This window comes from Malus sylvestris, chromosome 14, assembly GCF_916048215.2.
Source record: "Malus sylvestris chromosome 14, drMalSylv7.2, whole genome shotgun sequence".
NCBI classification, from domain to species: domain Eukaryota; kingdom Viridiplantae; phylum Streptophyta; class Magnoliopsida; order Rosales; family Rosaceae; genus Malus; species Malus sylvestris.
The window spans coordinates 25,229,786-25,244,604 of record NC_062273.1 but is presented as its reverse complement, the minus strand read 5'-3'; the positions used below and the strand labels follow the sequence as shown (position 1 = coordinate 25,244,604).

The window sequence follows — 14,819 nt, the reverse complement described above, 5'->3', positions numbered from 1 at the left end:
AGAGCAAATAGGCTTTACTTATGTAGTCTTTAAGGTTCTTGAATACCTCAGCACATTCATCAGTCCATGTAATGTACTTCTTTCTTCCCTTAAGTACTTTGAAGAAATGAGCACCTCTGTTTGTGGCCTTAGAGATGAACCTAGTTAAGGCTGCCACCTTGCCAGTAAGGCTCTGAATGTCTTTTGAAGTTACCGATTCCTTCATGTCGAGGATTGCTTTGATTTTCTCGGGATTAGCCTCAATGCCTCGTTGGCTTATCATGAAGCCTAAGAATTTGTCAGAGCCTACGCCGAAGACACATTTGTTGGGGTTCAACCTCATTCGATACCTCTTCAGAATGGTGAAAGTTTCAGATAGGTTGGTGATGTGTTGGTCAGCATGTTTGATCTTGACTAGCATATCATCAACGTAAACGTCCATGCTCATCCCAATCTGTTCGGCGAACATTAAATTAACCAATCTCTGATAAGTCGCTCCTGCATTCTTTAGGCCGAAGGGCATGACTTTATAGCAATATAATCCCCTGTCAGTAGTGAAGGTTGTGTGTTCTTGGTCCGAAGGGTTCATGAGGATTTGGTTGTATCCTGAGTAAGCATCTGTGAAGCTCAGGAGTTCACACCTTACCGTAGAGTTTATAAGTCTATCTATGAGAGGAAGAGGAAAGCTATCATTCGGGCATCCTTTGTTTAGGTCAGTGTAATCGACATACATTCTTCACAATACCTTTTGGAGCAGGAGACTTTCCTTGGTCGAATTCTTCTTAACAAGGACAACATTTGCTACCCACGTTGGATAATTGACTTCGCGGATAAAGCCTATGCCTTTGAGTTTTTCAACTTCTACCTTCATTGCCTTGTATCGTTAAGCATCATAAGATCTTCGCTTCTGTCTCACTGGCTTGGTCTTGGGGTCAATACTTAAACGATGACAGATTATATCGAGAGAAATGCTTGGCATGTCCTCGTATGACCAGGCAAAGACCTCAATGTTCTCTTGCAAAAAAGAGATCAATGCTAACCGAATTGGTGGTGACAATGTGATACCAATCTTCACCATGCGATCCGGATAATCTTTTGAGATAGAGACATTCTCCAACTCTTCAGCGGGTTGTGCTTGCTGGGTGAAAGAGTCATCTCGAGGATCGTCGGGTTGACTATTGCCACCGTGAAGATCCAAGTTAGCTTCGTCTGGGCTGGTCTTTATGACTTGGTCATGTATAGAAAGGGTTTTCTTCGGCACAGGCAGGTGCTGGTGCTTAATCGAAGTGTTGTAACATGATCGTGCACTAAGTTGATCTCCTCTAATGTAACCATTACCATAGGGGGTTGGAAATTTTATCAACAACATATGTGTGGATACCATGGCCTTGAGATCATTGATGCATGTGCGTCTGAAGATGACATTGTATGCCGTTGGGCAATCAACCACCAGGAAGTTAGTGGTAATGGTACCTGTGTAAGGGCCTGTACCAATGGTGAAAGGTAAGTGTATGCTCCCCAAAGGTTGCATGATATCATCGGAGAAGCTTATTAGAGGGGAAATCGAGCGATCAAGCAAGTGTTCAGCTACATTAAGTGTCATGAAAGCTTCAACAAACATGATATTGACCGAATCCCCCGTGTCTACCAGGATTCATCGTACTTCAAAGTTGGCTATGTGAGCTTCCACGATCAGTGGGTCGTTGTGAGGGTAGATGATACCTCTTTCTTCCTCAGGGTAGAAACATATTGGATTCCAGTTAGGCTTTTGATACTTACCTCCCCTGATGTCTTCCACGTGAAACACTTGGTGGCCAGACCTTAAAGCTCGTTCACTATTTTTCATGGCCCTGTTAGAAGATTTAGATATGGGTGTGCCACCACTTATGAGATATATCACATTCACTTGGTATTGGTTACTGTTACCTCTTGGAGGGTGAAAGAGGAATTGATCAATTTTTCCTTCACGTGCCAAAGCTTCAATATGATCATGAAAGGTGATACATTTCTCGCCATCATGGTCATTATGCTCGTGATAGCAGCACAACTTGCCCGTGTTCTTCGTGGGCTTGTAATCCGAGTGCCTCGACTTTGGCTTCGATATCAAGTGTGCTATGCTGGGGTAAATGGCCACGCATGTGGCGTTCAAAGGTGTGTATGCCTCATACCTCGGGGTAGGGGATGTCCTGACACGTGCTTGACCCACTGTGTTGACTGCCTAGGGTCGGGGATTATCATGGCGATACCCTTGGTTATCGCGGTAGTGTCCCTTACTCATTTTACTAAAATGAGACTGGTGAGGATGAAAATCTTTCCTTTTGCCCTGAGATTGATGTCTGTTGACTTAGCAAAGTATTAAGTAAGGCAGGGGGAGGCATCGCTGCCGTTTGGAAAGTCAAGGTCTTCTCATTTGGTTGGATCTGGCTTCCACTCCCTACTTGCTAATAATGGGTGGCTGTGGGGGGTTTCCCTTGATATGTCTTTGCCTCGGCGGAGGCATGGTTCTAAGCATGTGTCATCACCTCAGAGTAAGTCTTCCAAGTGTTAGCATTGATCATGTACTTGAAGAAACAGTCACGTAGGCCTGCCGTGAAGGCTTTGAGGGCAGTCTTATCGTCTGCCTAGGCACAACGAGAATACTCATGGCTGAAACGGTCAGCATACATACGTAATGACTCGTCTGGCTTCTGGCGAATAATGTACAAGTTGTCTGCAGAGTGCAAACGATCGGTCTGGAAAATGTGTTGAGAAACAAACAGTTTCCTCAATTCCTCAAATGAGTCTACCATCTCAGGTGGAAGACGGCAATACCAGTTTAGAGCTCAACCAGAGAGGGTAGAGAGGTTAAGGTGTTTAATCGGGTCCTCCTTTCCAGTATAAAGTTGCAAGCCAAGCTTTTGTTTTATCTTCGCTTGAAGGGGGTGTCAAGGATCCTCCTTGTGAGAGGGCCAGGCCTGGGTTGGTTCCAATCAAGTATCTCGGCCTGACGTTCGGCCTTTAACTTGTTTACTTCCTTAAAGAGCTGTAGGACAAGGGGGTCCTGAGTGAAGTCATGTACCACTGGGATTTTCTTTCGTAAGTCTACATCGCCTCTTGGAAGTAGGAAAGTTTAAGAAAGGGCGTGTGATTTTTCCTTGGACTCGCCGTACTGACTTCTAGGGCGAGTCTATCGGAATACCTCAAAGTCCCATGTACCTTCATGTTCCTCTGGGACCTGTTGTTTCTTCCCTAGATTGGCAGCTGGCATGGGTCGTGGGAGGGGACCGAGTCTTTCAGAAACCCTTGGGTCATTGATCTTCAAGCATATGTGGAGGGGATTCTCTCGACATTGCTTTAGGAAGTCTCGGCAGTCACGATAAACGGCTTTTGATCCTTCTAACCCTTCTGCAAAGAGGTGTCTTCCTCCACTTCTCTTGCTTCGGGTCGAAGCAGCTTGGATGATAGAAGTTTCATGTTGATCAATGTTTTGATGATTAGCGCGCTCCTCATCAAGGATACCCATGTCGAATAAAGGTAACCCTTCGTGTTGGGGGGCACCTAGATGATGGTTGATGTCCACAGGGGCAACGAGCTCACGTGTTTGAGTACGCCTAGTTTCGTGGAGCGTCTTAAAGAGCTTCTTATACTGCTCCTGGAGGACCTCATTCTTTATTGCTATCTTGTTGTTCTGAGCTTCTAGCTCATCGATTTTAGCTTGAAGAGCAACCTTTTTTCCTTCCTTTTTTTGTTGCTTCGCACTAGGTACAAGAGGGGTGTCATTCTGTGTGCTGTGGCTTCCTTCGCTCCCCATGTTGAAAAAGGATGCCTGGTCAAAAGAAAGTGTACGAATGGTGGAAACCAGCTTGACAAAGCTGAAGAGAGTAGGAATAAGTGTCGTTCCCACAAATGGCGCCAAATGTTGATGCACAAAATCAGTGAGAACTTTGGTACAACAAAAAATGTTAAGTTTGTGACCTTCGCTAGATTGCTCTAGTCACTAGTGTGGATAAGTATGTAAATGGATAGGGACAGGGAAGCAAACACAAGATGTACATGGTTCACCCAGATTGGCTACGTCCACGGAGTAGAGGAGTTCTCATTAATTGTGAAGGGTTTACACAAGTATATAGGTTCAAGCTCTCCTTTAGTGAGTACTAGTGAATGCTTTAGTACAAATGACATTAGGAAATATTGTGAGAGAATGATCTCTATTTATAGAAGAGAGTTTCTAGTTTCATTCTGACATTGACACGTGTCGTGTTGTGATTAGCTTCTAATGTTGACACGTGTAACGCTATGATTGGCTTCTGATGTCGACACGTGTCGCGCTTTGATTGGCCTCCTAGTTGGAGGGAAACTCTTCTGGATCCTTGACGGTATAACGTTGACCGGTGCTCAGTAGTTTCAGGATTGGTCAAGTATGGTACAAACAATGTTCATTTATCATACATCATGCAATTAATTTTTATTAAGTGCTGTTTGTGTTTAATTTTAAATAATAATATTTAAAATCATTTTTGATTGACGAACACAATTCACAAATTCTTATAATTCTCACAAAAAGAATCTGACGAACACACATTCCCTATTTGTGTAGTTTCACTCTCTACACTAAGAGCAAGTCCAGCGGGGGGAGTAGCTCAATGGACAAGTGCTTGCACTGGAGCCAATAGCCCCAGCAATCAATTCCAGCCCATGCGGGCTTTAGCTCAAGTGAGGGCTCGAGCGACAGGCCCGACACAAATCAGTGGCTCGAGAACCCGAGGTGGGGGTGATGCAACGCTGACGTCCTGCTCCCATTGCTCTGATGGCATCCTATTTGCAACCACATCTTCATCTTCTCTACGACCACAACTTCATCTTCTCTGCAACCTTAGCGTTCTTCATCTTCTCTGCAACCATAGCGTCCTCTATCTGCACACATCTGCACATCTTTGCAAATCCGCTCGAATCACAAAACCCAGATTCGCTGAGATTGCAAAACCCATATTTGAATCGCAAAACCCAGACAAGAATTGCAAATCCCAAATTTGAATTGCAAAAGCAAGTTCGTTCGAAGCTCTGCAAAACCCAGATTTGATAGGAAAATTTTGTGACCTCAAATCCAAAAGGAAATAACCAAAACCAAGGGTGCTCTGCAAACCAAATTCCTTCTGCAACTGTCGAGAGAGAGAGATTGAGGTTCTAGATAGGGAAATTTTGGGGCACGGTTTTTTTTTTTTGGTGCACAATTATATATGTACAGAGTTCCTTTGTTTTTGAGAAAATGAATGGAGTTGTCTAGAAAAAGGAGAAAGAAAACAAAAAGAGAATTATATTTTATTATTTTTATTATTAGTCAAACACTACATCAAACGTTATACTAAATTAGTTCATCTTAGCCTAGTCTAAGTCAGTTCACCTTAGTCCCTAAAGCTAGTCCAGTCTGAGATAGTCTGGTGCAACAAACGCATCCGTAAATGATTGGACTCTTGAAAAGTTGTGTTAACTTTAGTCCCTAAATAAAATTATTTTGTATTATTTTTATAAAATAAAAAATACTAATATTTTATTACCTATTGTTATGATCTCTGCTGCATGCATGCGTGTGAACTTTGAAACATTACATTATGGGAAAAAAAATACTTGGCTCCTTACTTTGTAACGTCATTCATACTTACGCATTTGAATGTAAATAACAATCTAATACATATGTGAAAAAAATTTCTTTTTATGTTTTTGACAAGATATTTTTACATATGTATCAGACAGCTAGAGCCCATGAAGAAACCAAGCAGTATCCCTTGAATATAATATGTCGGTGGAAGTTTTGGAAAATATGATCAAGAAATGAACCAAGTCATTTTATGTAAAAACTATAGAGAAACTACTATGTGGATCTCTATTTCGTAAAAATATATATGATGGTTTAGTCACTTCCAATGGAAAAATATTAGGAGCAATAATTATATATCACCTGGGTTTTGAATCTCATACGTACTGTGAATTCTTCGGTTAACATGAAATTATATTTTAATATACATCAAATTATAGCCTTTTGGAAAGGAATCATTTTCAGATCCCTTTCACCAAATCTTGTCAATCAACAAATCCGGACCCTTGAAATTTGGGAGGCATATTCTCTGCCCTCCCACTTCCCATGCCCTCCTGTTTTGTGTGGTCACAGTTAAACCATGTTAACATTTTATATTATTTTTTTTATAGAGATAATAAGACAAAAAGGAATAGTAATATAAAATGTTGACGTGGTTTAACCGTGACCACACAAACAGGAGGGCATGGGAAGTGGGAGGGCAGAGAATCTGCCTGCTAAAATTTGATCAAATTGCTAAAGTTATTATAACTTTTAAGGGACCCCTCTATTTTTAGCCATTCGATCAAATTTCAAGAGTTCGGATTGATTGATTGACAGAATTTGATGGAAGGGATCCGAAAATGATCTCTTTCCTTGCCTTTTACCATTATGCAGCAGCAGAACTAGCTCAACTCAAATTGTGAATTATTACCAGCCCCAGAATCAGATTCTCTCTCTCTCCCCCCACCGGAATTCCAGGTTGGAAAAAAGATAGTCTCAGAGACCTGAAAAAGTACACGCAAAATCCAGAAATTTTGTAGTCCATCATCATCTGCCTCAACATTTGAAATTCTTATTCAGTTTTTTTCATCATTTTTTAAGGGAGAGGTTCAGCCTGGAACATAAGGTGGTATGCTAAGTATTATTATACAAGTAATGAGATACTTGTGTTAAAAAAGTTAACAACTTAGAAAATAAAATTTTTCTCTACTTACATAATGAAAAGTCTTATACTACCCGTGTTCTGAGTACACCAATTAATTTCTCGTTTTACACGTCATGCATGATTCATAAGGTTTGCCTAGAGATTTGTGTGTACAACTTAAACATTCATGCAAACGAACATACAAGCAAAAAACCAACGTGACCAAAAAAAGTGAAGTGAAACAAACATATATAGAACGCAAATGTATCACCATTTCATGCATGCGAATATAAGCCTCACCAATCAATTAATTTGGACCTTTAAAATTTGATCCAACAGTTACAAAAAATGACTTCTTTAAAAGTTATAATAATTTTAGCCGTTAAATCAAATTTTAAGGGTCCGAATTAATTGATTGGTGGGAGAGATCCAAGAGGATCTCTTCCCTTATTTGGTAATCCATGTGTGTCACGTTGGTTCCTTTTTCATGTTTGAACATATGTATGGACATATATAGCTACTATATTTCTTTCATGCATGCGCATTGTCTTTTTTTTTCATGGAGAACTTTGAATTTTTATGTGATTTGTCCTTGTGTTTCAGCCATACATGTCCATGAGAAGAACATTTCTTGCTCTTGCCATGATTTTCACAAAAAATAAACTCACGGAGAGCTGAGTTTTGAAACTCTTTCTAGCATTTGAAAGAGAAATATCATTAGATTAATTAAGACGTCTTAGGTAAATTGATTAACCTTTAAAAATATTTGAATAATCATTTTGAACATATTTTAAGTACCTTAGAATACGATAATGCATATATACAAAGCTTTGTTATAATATAATAAGGGAGCTTAATTTTTTTTTTTTCTCTTGCTCTTAATGATGAATAGGATACCTTACCAATATTTTGTTGGCCAAATTAAGTTTCTTGTCATTTGGTTCATGATTGGAAAGCTTAGAAATTTGATGATGTGCACCTTATATTGTCAAACTGAAATTATACTTTAGGCACGCAACTTATTTAAGCTTACAATAAAGTTTATATTGTCCATACATGCCAAGAGGATCCAAAACTTCATTAATTGGGTTCAGCCAAACACTGGACCTTCTTCTACTTCCATGTGTGGATGCACTGCAACAAAGAGATAAAAGAGCTGACCAAAAACAAAAAGAAAAAAAAGAAAGAGATAAAAGAGACAGACTGACGACTTTGGCAATGACAATAATGGCATCCAATCGATGTGATGATTTGATAATATGTAAATGGTCTGTATGCTACATAAGTCATACCTTTTCCCTCTCCATACATAATAGATTATGCAAATATAATATACAGATATATATATATATATATATATATATTCACTCTCTCTACTTATAACATATAAGGTTTGAGTTTATATATATATACACTAGTACAAAAAATATTTTGCGTGACATAGGTCCTTCATCGCACAAAGTCAAACAAAAGTCGCGCAAAAATTTGTGCGACGAACCTTTGTCATGCGCCAAGCCTGTGAAAGCAGGGTTTGCGTGAAGAAGAAGTTGCATGCGTCGCACAAAGTCTCTTTGTGTGACGCACAATCCTACGTCATGCAAAGTGTCTTTGCGCGACACACCATTACACTTCTTCGTCACACAAACTTTTTTTTTTTTGGGACAAAAAAATTGCGCGACGTAGGATTGTGCGTCACGCAAAGACACTTTACACGACGTATGCAACTTCTTCGTCACACAAACTTTTTTTTTTTTGGAACAAAACAATTGCACAACGTAGGATTGTGCGTCACGCAAAGACACTTTGCGTGACCTATGCAACTTCTTCGTCACGCAAACTTTTTGTTTTTTTTTTGGGACAAAAAAAGTTTTGATTTAATTTTTAATAAATATTGTAATTAAATTCTAAAAAATAAATAATAAACCAATAAAAAGTATTTGATTATAAACTATATGAAAATGTACATACAAGATGTCCGAACAAAAAAAGAAAGAACTACAATAAGTAGTCTTCTAGGTTTGATACATCAAACTACTAGGTATCAGCTGGACGAAGTGGTTGGGAGGTCGAAGGTGGAGCAAGATCAGGTGATGGCATCTGGATTTGAAGACCGGACATCACTAAGGCCTGTAGAATCATACTCATCTGGTCGCCCTGGGTCCTAACCTGGGCCTTCATCTACTCGTTCTTGGCCCTCAGCTGCTCATTCTAAACCCTCATCTGCTCATTCTAGGTCTTTATCTGCTCATCCTGGGCTACAAGCTGACCTTTTAGGGTTGTCACTTCCTCCTTCAGAGCATTGACCTCTCCTATGGTCGATCTGGAAGAGGAGGCACCCGTTTCACGAACACACGCATTCCCCATGCCCCGAACAACTTTGCCATGACAACGACCGAACTTCTGATTCAGAACCTCAGTCATGATCTCAAAACCTGCATCCTCGGGTACAGTGACGTCCTCAATCAGGGTATCTGGGGGAAGTTGCGATGTTGCTTCTTGGAGAACAACAGCGTACTTTTCCACCATAAAAGCCTGTAATAATAAAGAAAAAACATATAATGTTTAATAACAAAATATAAATAATATTTGAACGATTCATAAATATAAGAATAATAACAATTACATATACTTACATAAAGCTGCTCACTGGTCTCATCGCCAGGTTGAACGTAAACATCCTTGAACAAGTCGATCTCTGGGAACTTAGAACCCTCCTGAAGGAAAAAAAAAACATTAAGAAAACTTTATTAATCAATAATAAAAAATAAATTGTATAAAATTTCAAAAGTAATATACTTTTACCTCACGTCGTGCCTCAAGCCTATACGAAAAGGGCTTTGAACCGGAATGGTGGAGAAGTGTCATTGACTCCCGAGCAATCTTGCCAGCAATAGATTTCTTCTGTGAAACACATAATATAGATGTTAGTGCGACGATTTGAAAGCAATTATTTTAAAATGCTTAAAAAATAACTAAAACATTAATGAATTATTATTAAAATATTATGTACATACCACAAATTTTGGGTCCATAAAATGGTTGCAGAGCCACTCCCAATCCTCTCGCCGGTCCGCCAACTCGGATGGGCAACCCTGTAGGCGAGCAGTCTCCAGATCACCCTATTTCTTAAAATGCGCATGAAGATCACTCTTCCAATTTTTGTACCGGTTTGCGAAGGTCTCATCTAAGTAGGTGATGACCTCTGAGAATATGTCCTTAAAATCAAAATTGACCTACAAATATGAAAAACAACAAAATAATAGTAATAAATTTAATAATATTAAGATAGTATACTTTGGTTTATAATATTTGTAAACATAATTGAAAAAAAAATGATAAAAGGCTCAAAATTAATATACTAACCGACAACTTGTCTCGCACCAGTATCTTCGTCTCCTCGGGAATTTCTGCCCAAGATTCCCACTGCATAGGACAACAATTTTTAATAATATAACCACAGCTAGTAACGACGATACTATGTTGCTGTGAGGTAGCCGCTCCACGATGTCGCGAGTCATGCAATCTTGATCAAGGAGGCAGACAGACGTACCATATGTGCCGCCTTCAGCATTCGATTAGCCCCCTGGTGTTTTTTTTAGCTGCCCAAAAAAACTATGGTGAAAACCCTAAGCTTAAATTCGTCGGTCTCCGTCGCGCAAACTGCCGTCGCGCAAAGGCCGTTTGCCCGACGGAGACCGACAAAAGACTAATCATTATATATTACTGCATAACAACTTTTTACAATACAATTAATTACACTTTTAAAAAGCAGCCACGATATATCAACAACTATAAACTTATCTACAATACTCAAGGGTATGCAATCCAATAAATATTCAGTTTTCTTTGACAATTGTTCGATTAAATCTAAAGGCTCTAAGTGATGAAATATTCAATGCTCCGGAGTATTGTAGCCACACTCCTAAAATTGAAGTATCAACGATATATTAATAAGATCTTCTTCAATTCATTCGATGATCGAAAATTGAGAGAGGTGAAAAAATTATAAAATGAGTATGTGTATAGCACTACCCTTAAAATAATGCAGTTAACCACACTGTACAAAGTTCACTATATTAAGATCCTATGAGGCTATGAATGATCACTTTATACGATTAAGATTGTATGAAAATGTATAACCCTATATGAATATGACAATATAGTACTGGCAGGCTATAAATGATCACTTATACGATTAAAATTGTATGAAAATGTATAACCGTATATGAATATGACAATATAGTACTGCCAAGCAAAAGTATTATTGATCCCTGCAGAGATGGTGAAATTAGATTGCCACGCACTTACTAATTTTATCACACATTCACAAACTCACTCGCAAGTCTAAATACCACTAGCTTTAGTTGTGCCCATATATATATATAAGCACAAGCGCTATACATATCCGTCAGAAGCCACCACATTCATTAGACTTCTAACAAAAGCTCTCTCTCTCTCTCTATCTCTCGTGCTTTCCTGCTTCGCAAGAGCTCCAAAAATGGGAGGTGGGAATGAGTATAAGAAAGGTCTTTGGACAGTGGAGGAGGACAAAATTCTGACGGATTACATCAAGTTGCATGGCAAGGGCAAGTGGAATCGTGTCAATAAAGTCTCAGGTAATTAATTACCACATAATATATAATCATTTGTGTAATTAAGTTCATAACACAAACATATATATTAATGCATGTTTAACTTTGCATTAGGATTGAAGAGAAGCGGCAAAAGTTGCAGATTAAGGTGGATGAATTATCTAAGTCCCAGCGTGAAGAGAAGTGACTTCTCGGAGGAAGAAGATGATCTCATCATTCGACTCCATAACCTCCTTGGCAACAGGTTCGTCCATAACCTAGCTCTTTCTTCAAAATAATTTAGGAAACAAATTAATCTTGAAAAAAATTCAAAATAAACGAGTCTGGTAGGATGGAGGCAGTAACTTGTAATTGAAGTTCAAGCAGAAACAATTGATACGTAGTAATTTAGCATATCAACTTTACATATGCGAAAGGTTGGTGAGAATCTATGACTTCTGCATGATTAACTTGCTTCTTTCGGTCTTCAATTTTCCTGCAAAAGTTTTACTATAACTGTTGAATGTTTTTTGAGTAATCACTGTGTTGAATATTATACCTTTCTTGGCGTTCCATTGTGGATCCCAAGTCCCAACAAATAATACTGGGAAGTGTCCACTGCAATTAATTTTTCACCACTATTTTCTGCATTTTATATATTTCTTGCAAGTATGCCAATTAACCCAAAAAAATCAAAAAGAAAAAACTTTACTTAAGAATTGAACCGAAAATACTAAACAGACAATAATTCGTATATAAATCACAGTTTAATGTCTTTTTATTATCTGCTTGGTGTTCCTCCGATTCTGTATATAGTTTCAAAGTTGATATTCGATCTTGGATGATTATTTCTTGTCTAATTAGGTGGTCTTTGATTGCTGGCCGTGTTCCTGGGAGAACCGACAATCAAGTCAAGAACCATTGGAATGGTCATTTGAGCAAGAAGCTCGGTGTCAGTTCAAAAAGAGGAAAGACAAAAGCGAAGACTTATTCCGACTCAAAACGAGCAAAAAATAATTTCTGCATGCCCTCATCAGAGTCAAACTCCGAGCTGCAACCACTTCCCAATTCCGATTCCAATTCCAAAATTTTCGGTGATCATGAAGCTGCAGCTGCCATTGATGAATTTGATGATGAGATGATGAACATCCAGGACCACATTGGCTCTACAAGTGAGGTTGGTTTTAGTGGCATGTGGGAGGCGACGATGATGAGTAATGATAAATTTTGGTTTCACAGTGATGACCTTAATCAATATAGCCCTTATTTATGGGACCCTACGCTGGATGATCACTACCCTTTTCAATTTGATAATTTGTAAACTTTGTTATTATATTTTGTATGTCTTAATTCTGTATTTACACTAATTCGATATCTAAATTATATTTTGTTAAATAGTTATGAAATACCAATTACAGTGAAAATGTTTGATGATCTGAAGATTCCATCAGCGAAATCTAATTAAAATGGGTATTGCTAAGGGACTGTCTATTTAAACTAAATTTTGTAATCATATAACGTAATTGTTATAATTAAATTATTATTTAAATAATTAATATAGTAATTTTTTATTAATGACTTATTACATAATTTATAAATTTAATCTTCAAAATAGTAAAGTCATTCACATCAGGACAATTCGACAAAACTAAATGATAGTCACAGAGTCAGAGTCCAGCAGAAGTTTCCAGTGCCTGCATAAGGTTCTGTTACAATCAGTGTTCACGTTCTGATATGTGGTCTTTTTCCAGCAACTTGTACATAAAGCTACACGCATTACCTAAGTCCTGTTGTTTGATTAAGTGCTTCCATTTTTAAGCTTGACCAATAAATATATACAAATATTTAAGGTTAAGGTTAACTGCATTCTTGACGACATATCAATAACTAGACCTGTCAATAGATCAGGTTTATCGGGTTTGGATCGGGTTCAATCCAACCCGTTAAGCTAACGGATTATCCGTTTCACCCGTTAACAATTATTATTTTTTTTTTTTTTGCATAGAGTTTTTTTTTTTTGTTGGTAAGACTTTACTGAAATTATTAAAACATCATTAACTAATAGGTGCTAACGGGGTCTAATGGGTTGACCCAAAGTGACCCGTTATTTAACGGATTCACCCGTTAGCGACTCAACCCGTTAAGCATCCACCCAAATACTAATATTAACGGATCGGGTCGGGTCCAAATGTCAGGTCTACCAATAACTATATATATTGATAATTTTAAAGTTGAATTATCGACATATTTGCATTTATAAAAATTAAAATTAGAACTGCATTATAACAACAATGCAACATGTACACGAAAGATAGCCCATGTGATTGTAGACATCGAAATTTCGGTAAATAGACCGATAAATCAAAGTTTCAACGCTCATGTATTACATAAATTTTACGCGTAGCGTGTGTCTAAACAAAAAAATCGAAATAAGTTGGAAAAGTCATCAAACAGGACACGTGTCAACACCTGGCAGAAACGATTTATTTCATCTGGAATATTATATTCAAAGTTAGGCCTTGGAAATTTCTATAAATAGAAGGCTAATTCATTCATTTAGGGGGATTGATATTAGGCAAAAACCTTGAAGCTCTGAAACTCTGAAACTCCGAAGCTCTCAAGCATCCAGGTTCCCGAAGAATCAAGAAAGTGTTCTTCGTTCTTCGTTCATCGTTCATCCTAAGATCAAACCCCAACGGCCCTTTGGATCAACAATCATCCACCAATTCAAGATCAAGCCCCGACGGCCCTCGAAGAAAGTGGTATTCGTTCTTCGTTCATCGTTCTTCCAAGATCAAGCCCCAACGGCCCTTGAAGAAAGTGTTCTTCGTTCTTCGTTCTTCGTTCTTCGTTCTTCCAAGATCAATCCCCGACAGCCCTTGGATCAACAAGCCACCGTTCTTCAAGATCAAGCCCAAAAGCCCTTGAAGATCCGTTCATCACTATTATTCAAGATCAAGCCCAAAAGCCCTTGAAGATCCGCTCATCACCGTTATTCAAGATCAAGCCTCAACGGCCCTTGAAGAAACACTCATCCTCAAGATCAAGCCCCAACGGCTCCTTGAAGATTCGCTCAAATCCACCTTCAAAGATTAAGCCCAAAAGCCCTTGAAGATCCGTTCATCACTGTTCTTCAAGATCAAGCCCAAAAGCCCTTGAAGATCCGCTCATCACTGTTATTCAAGATCAAGCCTCAACGGCCCCTTGAAGAAACAATCATCCTCAAGATCAAGCCCCAACGGCTCCTTGAAGATTCACTCAAATCCACCTTCAAAGATCAAGCCCACGGCCCTTAAAGAACGTTCATCCAAGATCAAGCCTCGACGGCCCTTGGATCAATCGCACATCCACAAATACACACCTTACGGAGATCGAATCAGAGGATCAAAGTTAAGAGAGATTGTAACCCAAAATCATCAAATACAAATATTTGTTTGTGCACGTTGTTCTTGTCTCTTTCGTTTCAGGAAAAATTCGTGTTCACAAATTGGCATGCCCAGTGGGACAATCTCTACCTTTCATCTCTTTCTCCGTTCAAGAAATTCAAGCACACTTACAAAATCAATGGCAT

General features: G+C 38.7%; 1 protein-coding gene and 1 pseudogene across 1 annotated transcript; one reads left to right on the top strand and one right to left on the bottom strand.

Annotated features, from left to right (window-relative positions):
• Positions 1-8,598: 8,598 nt before the first annotated feature.
• On the bottom strand, positions 8,599-10,248 carry LOC126600640 (uncharacterized; annotated as a pseudogene).
• An 821-nt stretch (positions 10,249-11,069) lies between these two features.
• LOC126600642 (transcription factor WER-like) lies at positions 11,070-12,643 on the top strand. Its single transcript, XM_050267242.1, has 3 exons — positions 11,070-11,293; positions 11,384-11,513; positions 12,113-12,643. The coding sequence occupies exons 1-3, from the start codon at positions 11,176-11,178 to the stop codon at positions 12,567-12,569; spliced, it is 705 nt and encodes a 234-aa protein (XP_050123199.1). The 5' UTR covers positions 11,070-11,175; the 3' UTR covers positions 12,570-12,643.
• Positions 12,644-14,819: the final 2,176 nt, after the last annotated feature.

Excerpts from the sequence above, each read along its gene's own strand:
- LOC126600642 (XM_050267242.1), top strand. The coding sequence starts at position 11,176 with ATGGGAGGTGGGAATGAGTATAAGAAAGGTCTTTGGACAGTGGAGGAG. Across the intron at positions 11,294-11,383 it reads TCGTGTCAATAAAGTCTCAG|GATTGAAGAGAAGCGGCAAA; the intron begins GTAATTAATTAC and ends ACTTTGCATTAG. Across the intron at positions 11,514-12,112 it reads CATAACCTCCTTGGCAACAG|GTGGTCTTTGATTGCTGGCC; the intron begins GTTCGTCCATAA and ends TTGTCTAATTAG.